This window comes from Doryrhamphus excisus, linkage group LG5 (genome assembly GCF_037039965.1).
Source record: "Doryrhamphus excisus strain RoL-2023G ecotype Guam linkage group LG5, RoL_Dexc_Guam_v1.1, whole genome shotgun sequence".
NCBI lineage: Eukaryota > Metazoa > Chordata > Actinopteri > Syngnathiformes > Syngnathidae > Doryrhamphus > Doryrhamphus excisus.
Genome location: NC_136361.1, coordinates 10,450,428 through 10,474,748, shown reverse-complemented (window position 1 = coordinate 10,474,748; position 24,321 = coordinate 10,450,428). Strand labels below are relative to the sequence as shown.

The 24,321-nt window shown below is 41.3% G+C and overlaps 2 protein-coding genes across 5 annotated transcripts in view; one reads left to right on the top strand and one right to left on the bottom strand.

Annotated features, from left to right (window-relative positions):
* Window positions 1-40: 40 nt before the first annotated feature.
* On the top strand, window positions 41-894 carry LOC131105115 (transmembrane protein 42-like). The gene is made up of 3 exons (XM_058052891.2): window positions 41-256; window positions 437-583; window positions 654-894. The coding sequence occupies exons 1-3, from the start codon at window positions 101-103 to the stop codon at window positions 786-788; spliced, it is 438 nt and encodes a 145-aa protein (XP_057908874.2). The 5' UTR covers window positions 41-100; the 3' UTR covers window positions 789-894.
* Window positions 895-3,795: 2,901 nt separating this feature from the next.
* Window positions 3,796-24,321, bottom strand: part of zdhhc3a (zDHHC palmitoyltransferase 3a) — a 34,177-nt gene continuing 13,651 nt past the window's right edge. The window contains exons 7-8 of one of the 4 annotated variants that reach the window (XR_013627399.1): window positions 10,043-10,346; window positions 3,796-3,854 (exon numbers count right to left, since the gene is read on the bottom strand). Coding sequence is in view for 2 of the 4 variants with exons in the window: in XM_058052887.2 (XP_057908870.2) it covers window positions 10,140-10,346 (207 nt within the window). In the remaining 2 variants the exon portion in view is untranslated. Of the gene's footprint in view, window positions 3,855-9,828; window positions 10,347-20,850; window positions 21,184-24,321 lie in introns of those variants that run through there. The other 3 variants (XR_009119878.2, XM_058052887.2, XM_058052889.2) reach the window with 3 other exon arrangements.

Sequence of the window (24,321 nt, the reverse complement as noted above, 5' to 3'; positions counted from 1 at the left end):
TTTTGCGTGGAAAAACCCCGATTTCCGGTTTAGAGATTTGCATTGCAACTTTCCACTCAGCTATGGCGGTCAGTCCAACAGGTCCAAAGTGAAAGGCATAATGTTGGGGTCTTTTTACGCGTTGTTGGCGGGCTGCTTGGGCAGTGCTGCGTCATTATCTGCTAAACTCACTCTCGGTGCGGACTACCTGGAGGAGATGTGTCAAGTTACACTGAGCAACTTTGAAACACACACTGGATCTACAGCCTGTCACTGGGTGGGTGAGAACCACTTTTACGAAAACAACCGTAACAGTTAAATCAGTACTTCAATGTGCCATTAAATAATAAACAACAACCAGGAAGTATATACACAGGAAGTATAATAAGAAGGATCACCAATGAATGAATAAATGTGTGTAAGCCAAGTAAAGAGAATGACTTTTTGACGTCTGCAGCTCCACATCCCCTTGCGGCTGTTGTGCGTGGGCCTGATGCTGGCTTGCAATGCCGCCATGTGGACCTTCTTCTCCAAGGCCCTCCGCTACTGCTCTTCTTCAGCCAGAGCCAGCGTCACCACCACTGCAGGCAACTTTATTTCATCGGTAAGCCTTTGAAAAGAGTCTGTTTCCATTGTGTAAGTTCATATGTCTTCTTCTTTGTTTGGGCATGGAGGCTGCACTAGGGAAGGTGATTTTTGGAGAAAGTCAAGCGGTTCTGTGGTGGGTGGGCATCTCTGTCACGCTGTGTGGGCTGCTGGTGCTTCATGGATCCACACCTCAGACTCAGGACGACAGCAAGAAGGACTAGTTTATCTTTTTCAACAAGGTGCTGCTGCAAGGGGGTGCTGGAGCCTATCCCAGCTCTCTTTGGGCGAGAGGCGGGGTACACCCTGGACTGGTCGCCAGCCAATCACAGGGCAGAAAAGACAAACAACCATTCACACTCACATTCATACCTATGGACAATTTTGAGTTGCCAATTAACCTAGCATGTTTTTGGAATGTGGGAGGAAACCGGAGTACCTGGAGAAAACCCACGCATGCACGGGGAGAACATGCAAACTCCACACAGAGATGGCCGAGGGTGGAATTGAACCCTGGTCTCACCACTGGCTAACCATTCGACCGCCGTGCCGAACCAGGTTAGCGTTGTATATTGGTTAGCGTTATATATTCAGATTTTATTACACTTACATCTCGAGATCAACTTCAGATCTATCTGGATATATCAACTTTTTATACTTTTTAATGTGTTTTCTTATGTTTTATGCCGTTTTTGTAAAAAAAACTTCATTACAAAAATAGCAAATAAACAATATTTTCCCAAAATGAGTTTTAAAGTAGAATATTTGATATAAAGTAATTGGAGCCTGCCTGGCATAGGTCAATCATTCCTAACAACATTGATTATGATACATTATTTTTTGTGCAAAAAAAATCACTAAAGGTCACATGGACCCAAAAACATCTGGCACATTTAAGGAGACTAGTGCTGTCCTATCTAGTCTGACTGATGTGTGTCCCACCTAGTCTTTGAGCAGGAACTGATGAAGCCTGGTTGGATGGGATGGGATGAGAGGCCAAGTGTCTTCTAAGACAACCCAACAGTCCAGTTGAGATCGATTGAATCAACTTCAGATCTGTCAAGAGAAACTTTTTTTCATGTATTGTCCTGTATTTAAAAAAGAAAAAAATAATTCCAACAAAGTAAAATACTTGATATGAGGTAATTATTGGTATTGGTCAATTTTGATGCATTATTGTTATTGTTATTGACTCGCTAAGTCACTGACGTTGCCGGGACCCCAAATAGTTGTGGTCATTAAAGCTTTTTAAGGAAGTCCATTCCATTCCAGGAATTGCACGGTACAAGTGGTTAGCGTGGAGGCCACACAGCTCGGAGACCTGGGTTCGACCCGCTTGGGCATCTCTGTGTGGAGTTTGCATGTTCTCCTCGTGCGTGCATGGTTTTTCTCCAGGTACTCCCGTTTCCTCCCACATTCCAAAAACATGCATGCTAGGTTATTGGCTGTGAGTGTGAATGGTTGTTTGTCTATTTGTGTGATTGGCTGGCGACCAGTCCAGGGTGTACCACGCCTCTTGCCCGAAGCCAGCTGGGATAGGCTCACGACCCTTGTGAGGATAAGCAGTGTTGAAAATGGATGGATGGCATTCCATTCCATCCTGTTTTCCACTGCTTATCTGGGTCCGGGTTGCAGCATTGTCAGTAGGGAAGCCCAGACTTCCCGGTCCCCGGCCACCTCTTCCAGTTCCTCCCGGAGGACACCAAGGCAGTCCCAGTCCAGCTGTTAGGACACAATCCCTCCAGTGTGTCCTCGGTGTGCCTTGAGGCCTTCTCCCACTGGGGAGGCGTCTGGACTAGATGCCCAAACCACCTCAACTGGCTCCTCTCCATGTGAAGAAGCAGCGGTTCTACTCTGAACCCCTCCTGCATGACTCCTCCGTGAATCAGATGTCTGCATGATTTTTACATGCTGAGATTATCTGCAAGTTTTGCTATTTTGACCAAAGTCTGTTTAAAATGTAATGAATGTAGTTTTTATGTCTTGCTCCCACATATTTATGCATTTTAGGTTTTGGACTGCAAAATGCCCATTCCAGTAATGAATGGAGTCAAACTGCACTGAAGTCATCAGGGCTCTACATTAAAAACAAAAATGACTTGCCCATGGGGAATCCTTAAGGTGAGAACTACTTGCCCGAACTTGCCCCATGTAAAATGAAAATACTGCCTTAATGATATCATATATCAATATATGCTGATAATTCATCAGATAATAGTATTGATGCATTGTATTTGGAGGAATGTCTGAAATGTATGTTAACATGGCATGCCATACTACCTTACACATGGTAGTCGTAGTAAGCAGTGATATTTATAAGTTGTGCACCACAATGAAACATTATTGAATAGACACATTTGTGTACTAGTAAAGTGTTTTGAATCCAGAAAAAAATGCTCAATGGTCAAACAATAATTTGTGAAGCAAAGGTGAGAAAAATCCAGAGAAATGGAAGCGCTAGATTTTGTAGCTTGTGCAAACTCAGCACTTGGTATTGGATCTAATGGGTGGTGTTTCATTGTGACCACTTCAAATTGTCACAGCAATGTGATTCACTCACCTGTGCCATCATTTGATTTGCTGCCGCTAATAAAATACTTGTTTAGGAGGCACTGGTTCATCACTTTTTGCTGTTTTCCTTCACAAGTTGTTGAAGAATTAGACCATGTTGGCAGGGACGCCATGATAGATGTTTTCCTAGTGTGGGTAAAATGCGATTCTGATTGGTCCATTTCAAGATTTGCAAGGATTGGTTTGCAAATTACCACCGGAATTACGCAGTCCGTGTTTTACCAACACCCAACAAGAACCGCTTTTAAAAAAACTCTTGGCAGTATGGCATGCCAAAGTGCACTTGCCCGACGGGAATATCACTGATTGGATTTACTTGCCCCGGGCCATCGGTACATCGTTATTGTCGAGCCCTGGTCATGTATAATTCAAACTTGGAGCAACAGACAATGATAAACATGTTGTTTCCAAATGGTTAAAACTGTACACACACGACATGGACATGCTTTTGGTGTACCATCCACAAAGGTCCCATGATGAGACATATGTTGCCTTGGGAAAAATAAGGCACCGTGTGACAAAAAGCCAGTTGGTGGTGTGGTGGTCTAGACAACAACTACTGTTGGTGCTCACCTGAGACTGCAGGGTGCCATCTTTTTCACAACCAAAACCACCAGAAGTCCATCCGATGCGGGGGATTCAAGTCTCTTGTACTTGGAAGCTTCACACACAGAGGATAGGAGTAGATGTCGAAAAGCGCAACACCCGTGTCAGATGAGCTATAATACATAAAATGGAACCCGTTGAAATCAAAGCACCTCGGATGATGTCTGACGTGGGAGATAAGTTTTGGATTTCTTTCTTCAACACATTATGCACACTCACACGTTTGAAGGCATCACTTCATCAGGTTGAATTTAGAGATGCACGATATCCTTTTTTCAAACGTTTTGCTTTTTTAACTTTTTTTTAAAATGTAGATCTCAGAGTACCTGGAGGGTAAGGATGACTGGAAGAAATGATGATGTTCCCAAGTGCACCTGTTGTCCGGATCAAATATCATGACATGACTACGATCAGGAGGGCCAGTGTGCGGTGACGGAGTTGGAGATAGTTGGAGGAGCCACCAGGTGTGGCCTAGCAAGGTGCACTGTATTCGGGCACATTCTGGACCACCTGGTGTGACACTACGGAGGTCCGGCAAACCTTTTGGAGCTGGCGTTTCAGGTGCCTGGTAAGGTTATTAGTGTGCTCCTTGTTTGTTTTCCCCCAGCACGCAAAATGTCTTCCTCACAAAGCGAATGTTTCACTATGTGGCCCTTGTGATGATGATGATGATGATGTACTAACCCTTTATTCTTGTCACTTATACTGAAGTACAAGCGAAATAGTGCAATGATCCATCCATACATATACAACATACTATGCAGTGAGACAAGGGGTGACAGGACGGGATGATTGGGCGATGAAGGGGGCGAAGAAGGGGGGCACCACTAGGAGAGGGGAGGGAAAAAAAACAACAACTCCAAACTAGACTCTTAAATGAAGGAGAACCTGCAACGCTTCCCCCGCCCACCTGGAGCTCAGTTCTCAGGGTGTCATTGCGAAACATAGCAGTTGCCATGGAGAAGTTTGTGGTGGGCCCAGAGAAGAGAAACAACATTCCGTGAAGAAATAATGGAGGGTCAGAGCGTCCCGCTGTTGTTTTCACAACACGACCTTGGTTAGCCGTGGTGGGGACGCCGAAATCCAGATTAAGAATATTGTTTGGGTTAGTTGGGGCAGCCACAATCCGATAGACCAGGTCACTCTAGTGTCCATTCTGGTCTCCCAATTGATCCAACTGAATGTGCAAAGCCGAAAACTTCTCCAAGATGGCATCCTTGTTGTGATTGGCAGTCACAGTCACAGTTTTTGAGTGTGAACGGCTTCGTCTACCAAATCATTCCCGATGGGCAGCTGTGGGCCAACTCGATCCGCCGCCTCTGTCATATGAATTCTGCGATACACCAGGAAAGCGCACAATCCAATCAGCAACACACCTGGTATCGTATCATGGTCCCGAATACGTAGACGTCTTCCATGTCCTCCATGGAAAGATTTGCTTCCACTGACCCAACTGTCCATCACGTACCCGGCGGTGTTCGTTCCGTCAGGGCAGGCAGGCTCCCCAAAACCTGAGCTTCTCATTGAAAAGATTGTGTCAATTGCGTGGAGAGACCAGTGGATCAATTCCATGATTTAGGTTTTTAGAGAGCAGTGCAGAGAGAGGGGGCAGCACGGCGGTCGAGTGGCTAGCGCGCAGACCTCACAGCTAGGAGACCAGGGTTCAATTCCACCGTCAGCCATCTCTGTGAGGAGTTGGCATGTTCTCCTTGTGCATGCGTGGGTTTTCTCCGGGTACTCCGGTTTCCTCCCACATTCCAAAAACATGCTAGGTTAAATTGGTGACTCCAAATTGTCCATAGGTATGAATGTGAGTGTGAATGGTTGTTTGTCTATATGTGCCCTGTGATTGGCTGGCGACCAGTCCAGGGTGTACCCCGCCCGAAGACAGCTGGGATAGGCTCCAGCATACCCCGCGATCCTCATGAGAAAAAAGCAGTAGAAAATGAATGAATGAGTGCAGAGAGGCTCTTGAAAAAGTATAAGACGAGACTAAAGCTACGTTCACACCGACGCCGAATCGATGGCGAATTAAATCGGCGAGCAAAGCGGCTGCAAAGCGTAACAAAGCTTAATGAAAGCGTAAAGACCGTAATACAGCGTAAGAAAGGTTTGAGCAATTCGGGACATTCGGCAAGAGCGCCAAAAAATTTCAAACTGTTTAAAAACTTGAGGCGATCTGTCACGAATTGCGTAAAGCGGGGAGAGCGTATTAAAGCTTATCAAAGCGTCACAAAGCTTATCAAAGTTTTGCTCAAAGCATAGGAAAGCTTAACAGAGCTTGGTTCAAAGGATCAATGGATCTGCTGCATCTTTATATATTGTAGCGTCGTTGCCGACGCTATGGAAATTACACGACTGCGATCGCTGACAAGCCTTTTATTGCACAACAATAATACTGGCTACTGTCGGCCATAACCACGCCGTTGCAACCACCGCCAGCAACACAACAGTATTTCCTCCACCAGACACGCCCCCACCCCCTGGTGCATTCACAGTCACCCGGAACAGTCGGACACCCAAGAGCACAACGTCAACATGAATACGTCAGGGTCGCTATACAATATGCTCTGGATCAGAGGCGGGATGCAGTCGGGATCTCGAAATTTTCCATTGCGTAACAGAGCTTAACAGAGCCTATCAATGCACAAGAGAGCTTGATAATCGTATCAGAGCGTTATTTAAAGCGTGATAAGCGCACCATCAATGAGTATTAAAGCGTATCAAAGCGTGATTTAAAGCGTAACAAATCCTGATCAATCGGCATCAAAGCGTGAGTAGCCGTAGCGATTCGGGAAATAATTTGTCGCCTAAAGCGGGAACGAATTTTGTATCAGAGCTTAAACATATCTGAGGAGATTGTGAGATTTTTTGAAAAATGGCGCAGAATTCGTCACCGATTCAAAGCGCGACATTCGGCGTCGGTGTGAACGTAGCTTAAACAAGACATAAGAAGCAAGCAAAGCAGGGAAGATAAGGAATAACGTAGGAGAGCGGAAAGATGCGACCGCCTTCGTTGAGAGCCAAAGAGATGTTGGGATAAAGTTAGGACACCCAAGTTCTCGTTTCTAGAACGGCCGCCTCACAGAGCCTGGGCACTGTTGAAGTTTTGTTCCCTCGAGAGAAAAGAACACAGTGGTCCAGGACTTGCTGAGTTGGTCGACTTCATCGGGTTCGCAATATAAACACTAAGAAGTAGACAAAGAAAAGCAAGGGTACTTTGTTGCAGGGACTCAAATGTGTTTTTTCACCAACATTTTCATCATATTCATAAAGACTAACATTTGAATATTCAGTGTCTCACACTGTTAGCGTTTGGCCACAGCACATGCTGAACTGGAACGCTAGCAGCAACACGGGCGGTGTCCTGGCTGGTCCACCAACCAAGAAGGTAATAAAAAAAATGGGCAGCGAGGAGGTAACTGGTACCGTCCACTTCAAGCAAGCCACTTCATCCACTTTGCCCCCAAAGTCGCCCACACAGGGTAGCCTACAACTTGGATCCGGTCTCTCCACTGCTCTTTGGGGGGGACCAGGGTGTCCACCGGCTAAGGAATCCCTTGTTTATGGTGGTTAATTGAGACCAGACCCCAACCCTTTTTTACATTATGTGAGCCCCATAGACATGACATGACACCCCTATAGTCACCTTCATACTCCTATTACCCAATATAGTAGATATGTCATCATATAGACTCACCCATGTTAGCATGTTACGGTTTCTGTACTGTACTTCCTGTGGAGGCTATTGTCTCATCAATGTAACATACTGACACCTGGTGACCAATTACATTTTTGTTAAATTAGTTATGTATATGTTTGAAAATCCTTTATTTCGTCCAAAAATAGTAAAAATGTTTAAATAGGCACATATGTGACTAATAATAAGCTGATAAACTACAAAATGGGCATGATTTATTCATTAGTATAAAGCATGAAAGAGTGAAGTCCCGAAATTCAAACAGTGATGTAGTGAGGGACCAATGTCAAAAATTGCACTTTTTGAGGGAAATTTTTCCCATCATCCAAAATCCTTAAATGTGACATGAACACACACGTCTTTCTTTTTTCACATGATGGGAAACACCTATTCCTATTCCTCCGAGAAAACACCAACAAGCTTTTGCTATAAAAGCAATCTTCACTCGCTAAATGTACTGCAAAAAAGGTCAGTAAGGATAATTCATAATGCCGCCTACAGAGAACATACTAACTCCTTATTTCTAAAATCACAAATACTTCAACTTGCTGATATAGTTCATCTTCAAACAGCTAAAATAATACATAAGGCTAAAAACAACCAATTAGCTAAAAATGTCATCCAATACTTCTCTACAAGAGAGGAGAAATATGATCTCAGGGAAGAAGTACATTTGAAACACTTCTATTCTAGGACTACGTTATGCTAGCCATAGCATTTCAGTATGTGGAATCAAACTATGGAATGGATTGAGTAAGGACCTCAAACAATGCACAACGATGAGCCAATTCAAGAAACAATACAAGCAGTTGATGTTTGCTAAATACAAGGATGAAGAGTCTTGAACCAGTCATGATGTGCTATATATATCACTATATTGACACTTACTATGGTACACATTATGTCATTGTATGGTCATATCACCTCGTACTTCGGTACGAGGTACATTAAAAAAAAAAAAAACCCTAAACTGTATTATGGAAAGCAGGAAGTGAACAAATGTAACAGTTAGTCATTGTAAAAGTACCAGATGGAGGGGTAGGATTTAATAAGCTTTGCTTCTTCCTACTCCTTTTTGACATGTGGAACTGGGAACTGATTATGGGATGCACTCAATTGTAATCTGATGCATGTTCAAATGAAATAAAAGCATTACCATTACCATTACCATATCCATGCTGTGACCATTGAGTAACAGGTCCATTCATAATGTAACACATTCAGTATTTTGGCTCTGTTAAGCATTAGCGGAACTTTTTTCCTGGGCGCATTATAGAAAGGAACGCGGCACCCTGGTAAAGCCAGTCGCTAACTGGCTAGTAGTAAGTCAGTGTGGTGTGTAAAGGAGTCCTTGGGTGTAACACTGTCACTGCAGCTTGATTGATATGCTGGTAACATGATGTACATGAAGTGTTGGTGCTTTTTTTGAGATTTTTTTTCAGAAGGCTTGATAGGTAGAATAGGTGAGTCACATTCTGTGCATTCTTCGTTGCCTCTGTTTTTTTTTTAGCTGTTTTTATATCTTTAGAACACACAGAAAAGACAAAGACGTGTGTTCATGTCCCACACAAAGATTGTGGATGATGGACAGAATTCACAAAAAGGGGCACTTTTCCTTTAAAGGAGACCTATAATTCTTTTCCACTTTTCTGATCTATAAATGTAGTTAGAATGTTGTATCCTCGTGTTAAACCATGCCAACGTTTCAGGTAATAATTGGTCAATGGTCATTTTTGGTCCGGAAAATGTGGAACTCTCTGAAAATTGTGAATTTTCCAAATGCGCATTTGGAAGTGAGCCCTGAAAGACGTTTGGGATGGCTCTGAATGCTTGAGTTTTTTCCAACACCAAGTCTTTTGTGACAGTGAGCACAAGCTGTAGGCACGCCTCCCACCAGAACACCCACCACCCTCAGGACCTCATGAGCTACCAGTATCTCCTAGCCTCTTTTCAATTAGCTCTCCAAAAGTTTCATTAACTTTTTATCAAGTCCTATACCCGCAGAAATTAGAAAGCGGGGTTCGGCAGTAGTCCTAAAGTCCTCGGGAACACTTGGGAAACTAACTGTTTTGGAAATTCAAGGAAACACAGCTGGAATAAGTGCAGATTCTGGAGGTTCTAGAAAGCTTTCTGGGTTTTGGTGTGTAGCTGCTCTATAGGAGTACACAACTCAATACAAAGGGCCCAAATGCGCATAATAGGTCCCATTCAAAGCTCATAAAGTCTTCAATATGATCCAAAAAGTCCTAAATTTGTATTAAGGCTGCTTTCATTGTTTAAAAAAGTATATCATTCAGTCTTGCTTTTAAATGTTTACATTTTTGAGGACGCTATACATACAGAATCAGAAATAAAGTAGTAGTAGTGGTAAAGTCGTAGTAAAGAAGTAAAGTACCTGTGAGAATTTATGGAGCACAACCAACTAGCATGCTTTGAATGTGAGTGTGAATAGTTGTTTGTCTATATCTGCCATGTGATTGGCTGGTGACTAGTCCAGGGTGTCAGCTGGGATAGACTCCAGCATACCCCCACCACCTGAGTAAGAAGCGCCATTGAAAGAGTTGTTCAAAACCTGCAAGTTTTTACTGAATGGGGACTCACTCATCACGGTGAAATGGTCCACTTGGGACGCAGGTATCATGGTCCATGAGTGAATCGACCGGACGACAAACGCAACCTCCTGAGCCGCCAGACCGGCCTAGGTGAGTGGGATCTCGATGACGTCCTCCTCAATTATCTCCCCCTGTGGAACGGTGAACGGCTCCGGAGGGCTCTTCTTGCAGCTCAGCCCAGTGAAGGGGCTGCACCAGGAAAGGGACAACGGGCCACCAAAAGCCACCCGCATGGCCTCCCAGCACGGCACCTTCTCCCACTTCCCCGTCTCTCTCTTCAGGCGTTCGATTCCCTGCAGAGGAAAGACAAAAGGGTCCCGGCTCAAAGGAGTTGAGGTTTGTCATCCACATGCAGGACTACAAACTGGTGAGGTCGTTTGTAAAGCTCTGGCTTGCTGTATGTTGAAGTTGAATCCTTTTTAAATCTCATATTTTTGGACCTAAAATCCAGATTTCACTCAGGTCGTTGTCATGAAAGACATCGAAAACCACACTGATGTGGAATGGCACACACCCAGCAAATCAGGGCAGAGATCTCAAGCACCGGTTCTAAACTGGTGGGATGGGACCCAAAATGGATCCATTCTGATTGGGTCGCAGACCATAAGTGAAAAATTCCAAAAAATGATATAACATTTAACTCATGTCTTGACTTCTTATCTCATTCTGTGGTCTTTTTGACATTGTAATACAAATACAATTCAATGAACAAACGAAAGGATCTAATATAAAAAATAAATATACAAGTGTGTAATTTAAAACATTACTTAAATTAAAACAAATTATTAACTGACTTCAAACGTACTTAAGCGTAAATTCTGAAATAAAAAAATTAAATAAATAATACAAATTAAAAAAGTATAATAAATATGTGAATAAGTGAATAAAACAAAAATAAAAGTAAATACGATTGTAAAAAAGACAACATTTAAAAAAAGTAAAAAATGGCTTAAATGAGTGTAAAATGTAACAAAATGACTTCAAGTGTAAATACAATGAAAATGATAAGTGCAAAAAATAAATGTGATAAAATGTAAATAAATTATAAAAATTAATGTCTTAACTAAAACAAAAAACATAAAAAGTTAAAAATGACTTGAATAAGTTTAATATAACATTTAAATAAATAAATGACTAATGATAAAATGACTAAGGTGACTAAGGGTAAAACAAATTAAATGACTAATAAAATAAATGAAAATGACTTAAATCAAAGTGCAAAAAATAATGACTGTAAAGAGAAAATATAAAATATTCACATGACTTAAAACTGTAAAAAGACAAAAAATTTGAAAATTTGAAAAATGACAGTGTAAAAAGACTAAAAATAAAAAATGACTCAAATGAAATACGTATATGATAAATATAAAGGAAAAAATACTATTATGTGTAAAGTATATATAAGTATGACAATAACTTAAATAGGTAAAAAAAAATAATTATTTCATTAAAGTGTAAATAATCACAAAAATGAAACAGTTAAAAACAAATGAAAATGAATTTTAAAAATGTCAAAAAAATAATAAAAATAGGAATAACACATAAAAGTGGGTCACCACTTAATGACCACTGGAAAATCCCAGGTTGAGCCCATTGAAAAACTGCTGGTTTAAAGCATTAACTTCAATGTTATGACACCCTAAAGAAGGATGTGACAACATACCCCACATGTTACATGATGGGGGACTCAGCGGTCCATTCCATACAGACTTTATACCCAGCAAAAGGTATTCAATCAATTCTCTTACTCAGAACTAGAAAAAAATGCTTTCACAATCCAAACACATCAGAGGTGGACCAGAGTTTTAGACTGTACTCCACTTTTGATAATTCACACCAAGTCTCATGGTGGTGCTTGGGACTTTTCGTCCTGGCGGTGGAATGGTCCATGCGGCACACATGGGAGGGTCGTGTCAGGGACTGACTTATTTAAGTAGCTTCATTTTGTCTGGTCCAGTCTGAGAGCCAAATTTCCAATGGTAGGATACATTTCACACAGTCGCGTTTGGCGGAATTGGGAAATCTGTGTAGACAAAACGTGTGAATGCTGAAGAGCGAAAATGCTGTACGGTCAATGTGGAATTATGGGAAAATTGAAACGTTCTTATCCCAAATGTATTGATGCTGAGATGTTTTGAGAAATATGGAAAAATGACTATGATCAGTGGTCATTTTTGGTCTGGAAAATGTTGAACTCTCGGAAAATTGGCAATTTTCCAAATGCCAAAAATAAATAGAATGTTCTGAATGAGCTGAAGGTTCGGAAGGTAAGGAAATTAGTTAGAATTCTTCATGTGGGCAGCGGTCTCAGTAGGGCAGTCCAGACTTCACAGTCCCCTTGCCACCTCCTCCAGCTCCACCGGTAGGACACTAAGGCCTTCCCAGAGACATAATACCTCCAGTATGTCCTAGGTCTGCCCTGGGGCCTTCTCCCAGCTGGGCATGCCCGGAACAACTCGTTCTGGAGGCATCTGGGCTAGATGCCCAAGCCACCTCACCTGGCTCCTCTGAGCCCCTCCTGGATGACTGAGCTCCTCAACCCTGAACCCCTGAGCTCATCTCTTAGGGTGAGTCCAGCTACCCTACATTGGAAACTCATTTCAGCCGCTTGTACAGATGAAGGTGGGAGATCGACCAGTAAATTAAGAGCTTTGCCATCACCACGACAATCTGGTACAGTGATCGCATTACAGATCCGCCTATCGAGTCTTCAACTCGACGAACGAGAGACTCTGCCAGACCCTAATGTCGGGGTCTCCCAGGTCTGTCTGGTCTGCATCCTCCCCTGCCATCTAATCCACCAGGTGGTGATCAGTTGACAGCTCAGCCCCTCTCTTCACCCGCTTGCCCAGAACACATGTCTGATGATACGACTACCACATCCCTCTGTTTGAACATGGTGTTAGTTTCGGACCAACTGTCCAATAACATCACACCGCATTGGTTCAGATCAGGTAGGATGTTCCTCCCAATCACGACCCCCCAAGTCACACTGTCATCGCCCACATGGGTATTGAAGTATCCCAGTCGAACGACAGAGTCACCAGCTGGGGTGCTCTCCAGCACCCGCCTGATGGACTCCGAGTACTACTCTGAACTTCCGTTTACGCGCGTACACACAAACGACAGTCAGGACGCTTTCCCCAACCCGAAAGCGTAGGGAAATGACCGTCCCATTTACTGGGGACGACTCCAACACAGAGGCACCAAGATGGAGGGTTAGTAATAAGCCCACACCAGCTCGCCACCTCCCCCTGCAGCAACTGGAGTTTGGTTCCCGAACCCAAACCCCAAATTGTCCATGCATTTTCAGTGGGAATTTTGTCAGGGTAAAAGTGTGATGACAAAAAATGTGTGCATTTTTGGGGGGGGAAACTGCTAAGAGCTTGCCATCACGTCCTGAACCAATGGAAATTTTGGATGTTGGAATGTTTTGGTTAAAATATAAATGGCAAATTGTGTTTGAACAATTTCTGGAAAGGCGGGAAGTTTGGGGATGTGGAAAGTGGTTAGTCCAAATTTCCTGAATGCTTTCATATCGGAATGGTTTGAATCAGTTGATAAATGAGGAACTTGAAAACTGTCTATTCATTTTCATTGAGAATTTTGTCATGGAAAAAAGTGTGATATGTTTTGTTTTTTTTTTTTTTTTAAATGTGCCATCATGTCCTGAATGAATGGAAACATATGATATTGGAATGGTTTGGTTGGAATATTGACTGCAATATGGGATGTGGAAAATTGCCAGTCCAAATTCCCAGACCGTTTTCATATTGGAATGGTTTGAATGGGTTGGGAATGTGGAAGTAGTTGAGCGTGATTTAATGACAAGAGGACCTTTGGTGTGCATGAAGACCCTTCAACATTCACACAATGGCATTGTTGGCTCTTGGAAGCTGAAGTGAGACCTGCATGCTGAGGATCTGCGCATGACGATCGGCGAGTGAGAGTTACTTGGCCATCTTACCTCTGTCCCCATTAAAAGATGTCTGCTTCAGAAAGCTTCAGTTATCAAGAAAAGAGAGAAGATTGCAGGGAAAGGAGGGGGCGGGCACACGGCACAATCATTTGGGAACAGACTGACAGACGAGGACAAACAGATATTTGTTGAATGCAGAAACATCCATTCTTCCATTTTCTATGCCGCTTGAATGCAGAAACACAAAAGCATTAACTTTGTACATTATACGAAAGGAGCAAACGTAGACAGCGTAGGCCCGCACTGACGACAAGATCTGGTTTATTCCCTGCACATGCTGAAATAAATAGCAGTATTACTTTGAACTTCATGCCAGCTGGGGTTCAAATTGGACACGATTGTGGTCTTCATCGATCATTGCTGCAAGTGAGGGCCTGAAGCATATCACTTCTATTTCCCCAAAGACTAACATCTAGACAAACGATCTAAATATACACTCCTGATCTAACTTTAAGACCAGTTAAAAACTTGCAACAAGATACATTTTGCACTGTTAGAACTACTGTTAAAGGTTCTCAGTGGCGCTTCAAAATGCAAAGAAATTGGTGTGGATTTTTGTGGAAGCAATTTATTGCAAACAAGCGTTAAAATGAAATAGGCTGTTCATCTGATGATCAGTTTAAAAGCAACCCCTGAATTCCTGCCTCTAAAGGAGAAATAAAATGTTGAAAAAAGGAGTGAGTAATGAGTAGCTGTGCCGTTCTTGTTAATCACTATAAAAGCAATCTTCACTCACTAAAAGTACTGCAAAAACGGTCAGTAAGGATAATTCATAATGCCGCCTACAGAGAACATACTAACTCCTTATTTCTAAAATGACAAATACTTCAACTTGCTGATATAGTTCATCTTCAAACAGCTAAAATAATGCATAAGGCTAAAAACAAGCAATTAGCTAAAAATGTCATCCAATACTTCTCTACAAGAGAGGAGAAATATGATCTCAGGGAAGAAGTACATTTGAAACACTTCTATGCTAGGACTACGTTATGCTAGCCATAGCATTTCAGTATGTGGAATCAAACTATGGAATGGATTGAGTAAGGACCTCAAACAATGCACAACGATGAGCCAATTCAAGAAACAATACAAGCAGTTGATGTTTGCTAAATACAAGGATGAAGAGTCTTGATCCAGTCATGATGTGCTATATATATCACTATATTGACACTTACTATGGTACACATTATGGCATTGGATGCTCATCTCACCTCCTACTTTGGTACGAGGTACATTATTTTAAAAAAATGGCTATGGCTATGTGGAGGGGGCGTCCCTCATGACTGAAGGCCCTCGCCTGTGTGGTAATGACCGGCTTTTTCATCGGGACAATGCTGCACTTCACTAAGGACTTCTTCCAGAGGAATAAGTTCACTCTCAACAGAATGTGGGCACTCCTGCATGTTCCCCTCATCTAAATCCAATGGAAAACATTTGGGGATGGATGGCAAGGGAAGTTTACAAAAATGGACATCAGTTCCAGACAGTGGATGCCTTCCGTGAAGCTGTGTTCACCACCTGGATCAACATTCCCACTAGTCCCCTAGAAACACAGGCATCAAGCATGCCCAAACCAATTTTGCAACTGGTAATGGTAATGGTAATGGTTTTATTTCATTTGAACATGCATCAGATTACAATTGAGTGCATCCCATAATCAGTTCACAGTTCCACATGTCCAAAAGGAGTAGGAAGAAGCAAAGCTTATTAAATCCTACCCCTCCATCTGGTACTTTTACAATCACTAACTGTTACATTTGTTCACTTCCTGCTTTCCATAATACAGTTTAGGTTTTTTTTTTTTTTTAATAATGTACCTCATACTGAATTACGAGGTGATATGAGCATCCAATGACGTAATGTGTACCATAGTAAGTGTCAATATAGTGATATATATAGCACATCATGACTGGTTGAAGACTCAAAAGAAAAACTCCACTTTTGGGGGAAATTTTGGACAAACTCCACAATCCTCATGTGAGACATCAATGTCTTTCGCTCTTCTGTGCATTTTAACCCTCCTCTTGTGTTAGGGTCGGCACCGACCCGTTTTACATTTTAATGCATAAAAAGAATCCCATAACATTTGTTTATTGCATCAAGGCTTTTTGACTTTGTCAGGAAACTCTATTTCAACAAAATAAAAACAAAAAAATCATTTTTACTACATTTTAAAATGGTCTGGTTGAAATTATGACCACTGTATTGTTAGGGTCGGTTTCGACCCGGTCATAATAATATGACTATAAAGCAATATTTTGAGCCAAAACTGAAATCATAAGTGTACAATTAGCCAACACAATGACAACCAGCTCCTCTTCTCATCATGGAAGCTTCAGGGGATTCTCATTTTGACCGCTTTTCCAGTATACCAGCAGAAAAACAAGGTCCAGACATGTGAGGTGAATTCACTCATTTGACTGATGGCTGATTTCACATTTACAATTTGGATCATGGAAAGAATGGCAAGAAGTACAGTGAACCAAGATCTGGACCTGTTCTGCTTTTTCATTTCACTTTATACTAAAGTTCTGTTGCTGAAAACAATCACTTTTTATACCTTTTCTTGACATGAATATATATGGGTCAAAATTCACCCCAACACCATAGATGTTTCTTTAGTGATTAATACTAAAATGAGAAAATAAATCAAACTAATTGATTTAGGAGATATGTTCTATAGCCCTCAATAATACCCAGGTAACAAAAGAACCTTCAATTTATGAATATGATTCTTTTGAGGTTCATTTTTACCATTTTTGGAAATTGAAATGGAGGGGTATAGTGACAAAAAAAGGCCTACATGCCCACACCAAAAGTATTAAAAGCAACATTTTCATGAATGAGGAAGCCTAAGAAGGTAACCAAGACATGAGAAGCAAATTTGATGGTAACTTATTGTTTTTAGTGTATTTTATAGCTGATTTAATACATGGGTCAAAACCCACCCGTTAACATAAGAGATGATACCAGAAAGCTAACACAAGAGGAAGATTAAAGAGATAAAAACAGCTAAGAAGATGCAGCGCATTAATGCACGTAATGGGGCACACAGACTGTATTCCGCCTATACAGAAAGCCATTAAAACACGCCCAACAAGGTTCTATCCATGCTGTGAGCATGTAATAACAGGTACATTCATGTTAAGCATTTTACCGTATTTTGGTCATTTTAAGCATATTTCCTGGGTGCATTGATGTCATATAGCAACATACAAAGGAACGCTAAACTTAGCGTCAACTTTTTCAAACTCAAAAACAAAACAGAGCAACATGTATCATTTCCTTTTGGTGGTAGTGAGCGAACGTATGGTGAAGCTAGTCGCTAGCTAGGTGTGGCAAGGTGTCACTATGCCAGAAAGTTAGTTCTTTGGCTTAATAATAAAATACCGCTGTGGTATGGAAATGGAGCATGTTGGTGCTTTTTGGAGGTATTTCAAAAGGCTTTATAGGGAGAAGAGTTGCATCCCGTCCGCACGGTGGACAAGTGGTTAGCATGTTGCCATATAGTCAGAATACAGAATGTCTGCTTGGGTTTTCTCCGGGTACTCCGGTTTCCTCCCACATTCCAAAAACATGCTAGGTTAATTGGCGACTCCAAATTGTCCATAAGTATGAATGTGAGTGTGAATGGTTGTTTGTCTATATGTGCCCTGCCTCTCAACCAAAGACAGCTGGGATAGGCTTAAGCATACCCCACAACCCTAATGAGCTTAAGCGGCATAGAAAATGAATGGATGGTTGCATCCCATTTCGTGCATTCTTAGCTGCCTTTTTTAGCTTTTCTGTACATTTTTCCTTGAAGTCCTTGGTTGGGTTCTTTTAATGTAGAGCCGGGTAAGAAAATGCAAAACAACCATTGCTCAGCTTTTCTTTTAAACCTTTAATGGGTTTAAATGAAACATGAAAAACCGGCACGTAATTCTCAAATAAATACAATTCTCAAAGAAAAAAATGCAAAAGGACACTTCCTGTCCCCCACTTGCAAGATGTAGCACATGGGAAATCGCTACACCGCTCTACCCAACAGAACAATATGACTCCTTCCATATACATATATACTACAGTGGAACCTTGTTTAGCATCATTCATTCGTTCCAGAAGGTTAGACTCTAACCGAAACATGAACCAAATCAAATGTTCCCATAAGAAATCACGTAAGGTTAATTGAAGACATGATTCCTGATGTGAGTGTTCGAAGCTTTCAAAGCATTGTGGTCGTTGGTGTTTCAGGTGGCTTGGATGTATCCACGTTTTTTTGCCTCTGCGGAATGTTTGAAGAACATCAATTATCAGAACTATTTTTTAAAGTTAGGGGATTCATCGGTATGATGTCAGAATTCCTAATATTGTCCTGATTATTTTCATCATGCACCCCTAAAGTAAAACTCTAAAAGATTTGTCAACATTTCTGGGAGCCCACTGATGCCATCAGAGACGGGGCGACGTAGTGGTCTTCTGGTTGCTTTGTTAGACGCTAAGGACGTTTTGGGATGCAAGCTGTTAACAAGAAATTGTATGTAAGCCGAGGCAAAAGTTGGGCGTACGCTAACCGAGGTTCCACTGGACATGTCTCAGTGGGGAAAAGAAATATTTGATCCCCTGGTTTTGCAATCAATTTCATCATTAATAACATCAGCTTATCTTTTGCCTGGATATGTTTACACTCTGTTAAAATAAAGCGACCATAAAAATTATGGAATGTTCATATTTTTGTCAGGGGTGTTGGGGGGGGGGGTGAAAAATCATCAGGGGGTCAAATACTTATTTCCCAAAAAGATCATGCCTTGTTGTTGATTTTTACAATAGTTATGCTTGGCTATCTTCTGTAGCAAATAAAAAACCAAATAGGTCACAGCTGATCAAATACCAAATGTGGTTATTTCTTCCATATTTCCAATAGATCCGTGTTTTCAAAAGCATTCACAGATAAAAATGTCACATAAAGTATCAGACAAAAAAAGTATTCCATACAGAATAAGCTGTCCGTGGTCACTATCAGGCGTCACACTCAGTACGTTTCCATGCACTCATCAGTGGGATTCCTGCTATACTATATGCTATATGCTATATGCCACTTTACATGCAATTGCAGGTTAGAAATGAGTGGAATATAGCATTGTTTTGCACGCATGGAAGTGTCAAAGTGTTTATTCCCATGCCTGTGTCGTCAGTGTAGTGCGGTGACATGAGTTCCTATTTGGTTGCACCGTGAGTAAAGGAGGATGGACTTCTGCCTATGTCAATAATAGACATTTTTATGGGTGCTTCAATTACAGCTGCAACAATTAATCAAGAGTTAATCAATTACCCAATTACCGTATTTTCCACACCATAAGGTGCACCGTATTAGTTTTTTGTACTTATGATCAAATTTTCGAATTTAATAAAATGGCATTACTTTTTCCTCACAATATTATATGTTAATTGCAGCTTTTTTCTCTGTACTTTAATACTTTTTGTCTCAGTATTTTGCCGTTATACTCATAAAATGACAGCTCTCCCCCCTCCCATTGTTCCATCCGTCCATTTATTTTCTATGCTGCTTATCCTCACTAGGGTTATCGGGGTATGCTGGAGCCTATCCCAGCTGTCTTTGAGTACGTCCTGGACTGGTGGCCAGCCAATCACAGGGTACATATAGACAAACAACCATTCACACTCACATTCATACCTATGGACAATTTGGAGTCACCAATTAACCTAGCATGTTTTTGTAATGTGGAAGGAAACCAGAGTACCCGGAGAAAACCCACGCATGCACGGGGAGAACATGCAAACTCCACACAGAGATGGCCGAGGGTGGAATTGAACTCGGTTCTCCTAGCTGTGAGGCCTGCGTGCTAACCACTGTTACACAGCCCTTAATACAATCTTTTTCACTTCAAATTTTGACTTCATTCTTGTAAAATTACAGTTGTTGTTTTTTTTACACTTCTGTTATTTTTTTAATGAATTTTCCAAGTAGTTCAACTTTCTTGTACATTTTATTCTCGTATTATTATGACTTTATTCTGCCGAGTTCTTATCCAATGCACTTCTGCATGCCCACACCAAAAGTATTAAAAGCAACATTTTCATGGATGAGGAAGCCTAAGAAGGTAACCAAGACATGAGAAGCAAATTTGATGGTAACTTATTGTTTTTAGTGTATTTTATAGCTGATTTAATACATTGGTCAAAACCCACCCGTTAACATAAGAGATGATACCAGAAAGCTAACACAAGAGGAAGGTTAATATAGCTTGTGCACACCTGCAGGTAAGAGGAACTTTGACCAACTGTACATGATCACAGTCCTAAATCAAGGAGAACCAGAGTCCAGAGATGAGAGAGCCATCTGCTGTGGCCCAGCGAGGTGCACTGTATTCGGGTACGCATTCCGAGCAACCGATGTGATGCCATGGAAGTCTCTGGCAAACCTTTTGGACTTTTCAAACACAGCGGCACAGGCGTTTCAGGTGGCTGATAAGGTCTTTTGTGTGCTTGATGTTTTTTTTTTTTCTCATTTGGTACAACGAGCATGCACAATTTCTGCCTCCGAAAGTGAATGTTTTTTTTTTTTTTTAACGAGCAAGCTCAGGGGATGATGAAGACACCGGCAGGGGTATAAAGCAGCGTTTGATTTCCTCACCCACATAGAAAAAGAAATCTTGCTTCATTGGAAGGTTATAGGAGCTATTGTTAATGTTTTATCAGTTTGCTGTTATAATTACCTCATTGTGCACCCCTACTTTACGATCACATATTTATAAATTGCAACCAACCTGGTGAAGAGATTCCTGATTCCTGCTGGAATAAAAACAAATAAAAAAAAAACTTATTTTTTTTTAAAACCAAAGATCAACAATCTTGGGGACGCGAATATTGAACTACAAATATGCAGGTATCCACGTTTAAAATAAAATTATAAAAAAGGAGTGCATGTAAACGTAGTGACTGTCACATCCGCTGAAATGGTGTTGGATGGGATGCAGACTCAATCTCCCCTTTCACACCACATACTGGTATGACTCGGCCTTCCCATGGTCAGGGGTGGAAAAGGGGCTAAACCACAGTAAGGAGAAAGGGTGTCCAAACACCGCCCTCAAGTTCATCCACTTAGTTTTTTTAGCCCATCTTCTCTCTTCTTTTTTCAACTGCTCTATGCCCTGGAAACAAGAAATAGCCAAACTTCAGTTGGTGAGCTCCGTGTCAAACTGCTAGCCGCTGTCCCTGCTTGGATTTTCTTTCCAGCTGCAGAGAAACACCAAGACCAGGGGTGTCCCGCACACGGAAAGAGTGCAGGGTGCGGCGGGGCCACTATGATATTCTTCACATTTTCATTCATTAAACATCTTTATATCTATCCAATGTGAGTAAAGCTATGCTGAGCTACTAAATGGGTATTTACTAGGGATGCTCCGATCAATCAGCCACTGATTAGTATTGGCCGATTTCCGATTTTCCGTAAACAAATCGTAAACTGGCACATGCCGATAAATGCCTTTCAAAGTCAATCAAACCAAACGATCAGCGTGCAACTGCAAACCCTACATGTCTGCTGTGTCACGTAGGGTTGCGACATTTTGTCCCATATTGCCGCAAAGAATCAACGCCAGTCTGGTAAACCTCAATGGCTTCAGTTTGACAGCTTGACACAGGCTACACCAAACCTACCAAACCTAACCCATCAAACCTATTGCTGTTTGACTTTTCTTGCATCTTTCTTTACTCGCTTTGCTTCTCTGGTGAAAGCTAGCTAGCTAGCTAGCTAGCTTCTGATCTTTGGACTCCAAATGTGACTTTTTTGCACAGTGGCAATTTGTATTTAAGACAAACAAGCAATGTGGTTAGTTGGGAGCTCGTTTTTGCCCCACGAGGAAGTGAATATCATGTTTATGGGGTATGTAGTCACTTTTTCAAGTGTCACTGAATAGTTTTGCTGTCTTGATACTGTCATGATACTAATGATGTCTTATCGTCCAAACACTATTAGTGTCTGGTTGTTAAATCAACATTAACACAGTGTGCCCAGCCTTATGATGTCAATACTATCTGATTGTTTGGTAAATAAAGTAGCGTATAATTGAAATGTTACATGTTAACTTTTATGTTAAAGAGGACCTATTGTGCTTTTTCCACTCTTCTGACTAACAAATGTTACAGTGTTGTATTATTGAGTTAAACAACACCATAGTCGGATAAAGAGGTATCCACATTTGGAAGTGAGCCCTGAAAGACGTTTTGGGTGGCTCTACATGTTCGGTTTTTCTTTGTGACATCACTGCAAGCCGGACTTCCTTATTTATCAGTGTCCGAACTGTGTTGATTTTGTGTACACATTTGGGCAAAATGAGCTCGGCAGCTGTCCGGAAGTCCTGGGAGCACTTGGAAGTGTGACTGATCACAGCAGTATGGGGGCAAACCTGGAGGAGGGCCGGGGTGGAGTAAATTAAACACACCCAAAACAGTTTGGGTGGGAGGCAGGAAATCCATGGAAATGGTGCAAAAAGAGATGCAGAATCTAAAGCTTTCTGTGCCGGTTATCGTGTGTCGCTGCTCTATAGAAGTCCACATCTCAATTCAATAATACAAAGGGCCGGAAATGAGCATAATAGGTCCCCTTTAAGCCGGACATATTTCTATTTCATAAAGATATTTGTTTCTATTATTTGATTCTGTTCATTTTGTTAACCTGAACAATTTTTTCCCTGTGCATTCATATTACTCCAAAAACATACAACAGTTTAAATTCAAGTTTGTGTCAAATTGAACAAAAATGCATTCACACAAATAAAGGCAAAAAAGAAATATCCCCCCCAAAGTTTATTTTGTAATAATTACCAATAATTATCAACCGTTCTCACTTGCGGATGATGGTCATCTGAACGGCAGCATAAAACCCTGACCATCCCTACTACTACGAACACTTTCAGGTCTTTAACTTGGTGTACTCAAAGCTACCAAATCTTAAGCATGTGTAAACCGTGAGAATTAGCATGACGACCATAGCAAATGCACAAAAGTTGGCAACAACCCTTTTCTGAAGACACATGGGTTGGTTTGAGGGTACTATTTCTGAGAGTTTTTCTTGTAATGTTCAAATGTGGGCCGAGCTGTGGGCTGTCGATGGCCCCCGGGACTTACTTTGGACACCCGAGACCAAGACCGTAATGTTTTTTGCTCCTGAAAAAGTTGTGGGAAAAAAAACAATAAACTAATGCCGATGACTGAATGCATCAGTTGTGATAAGTGATTTGTTGCACAATAGGATCGCTTATTTATAGAGTCCACCGTGGTATAGTGGATACTGTTCTGGACTTTTGAGCGGACGCCTCCGGTTTGAATCTCCACTAGTAAGCATCATCGGTATTCGTCATGAAGGGCATCCGGAATATAAAGGGCTCAAGCCAAAAAGTCAGTATGAGGATCAAAAAAAAAAGACCCGCTGTGGTGACTCCAAAATAAACAAACAAATTCCTTATTTATGAATGGAATATTCTTGCAGTTAGAAGGAAAAACATTTTACAACCTTCTAAATATGCTTTTTGACATCATTAGAACCTTCTAGACAGAATAATACCCCTATAGCCCCCTTTAGACGCAATTGTTTACCAGGGCTCCTACAGATTTGACATTTTAAAATTCCCTACTTTTCCAGACTCGGCAAACAGATGTGTATGATTGGAGCTGCAACAATTACCAAATTACCAAATACCAAACTATTTTTGCATTTGACTGCATTTAAAAATCTTCTCTCATTACAGCATCTCAAACGTGATTTGGTCCATCTAGGTCCTAACTCATTACTCCATTTATCCAAACAACTAGCTTTTGAGATGAATCAATTAAGAAAATCAATGGTAGTCCTTGTATTATGGAGGGCTGCATCGAATGTTTTGGTAATTCATTCATTTTCTACCACTTGTCCTCACGAGGGTCGCGGGGTGCTGGAGCCTATCCCAGCTGTCTTCAGGCGAGAGGTGGGGTGCACCCTGGACTGGTCGCCAGCCAATCACAGGGCTATTTTGGCATTTATTATAATAATTAAGTATTCTCGCTGAATTTTTGTCGATTAATCGGGGGAAAAATATTTTGCTAAATAATTTTCAAAAATAATGACCAATTGGTTTATATAATTAAGCATTTTAGTTCTTAAATGGACATTTGCATAGTGTAACTGGTGGTTATTTTTAGGGCTACATATATAACATACACAATCAGTTCTTGAGGGAGTCTAACTGCTGTGAATGAAGTTGGCAAATGATGGCAAACTTAAGGCAAAGATTACATTTAACTGAAATGGT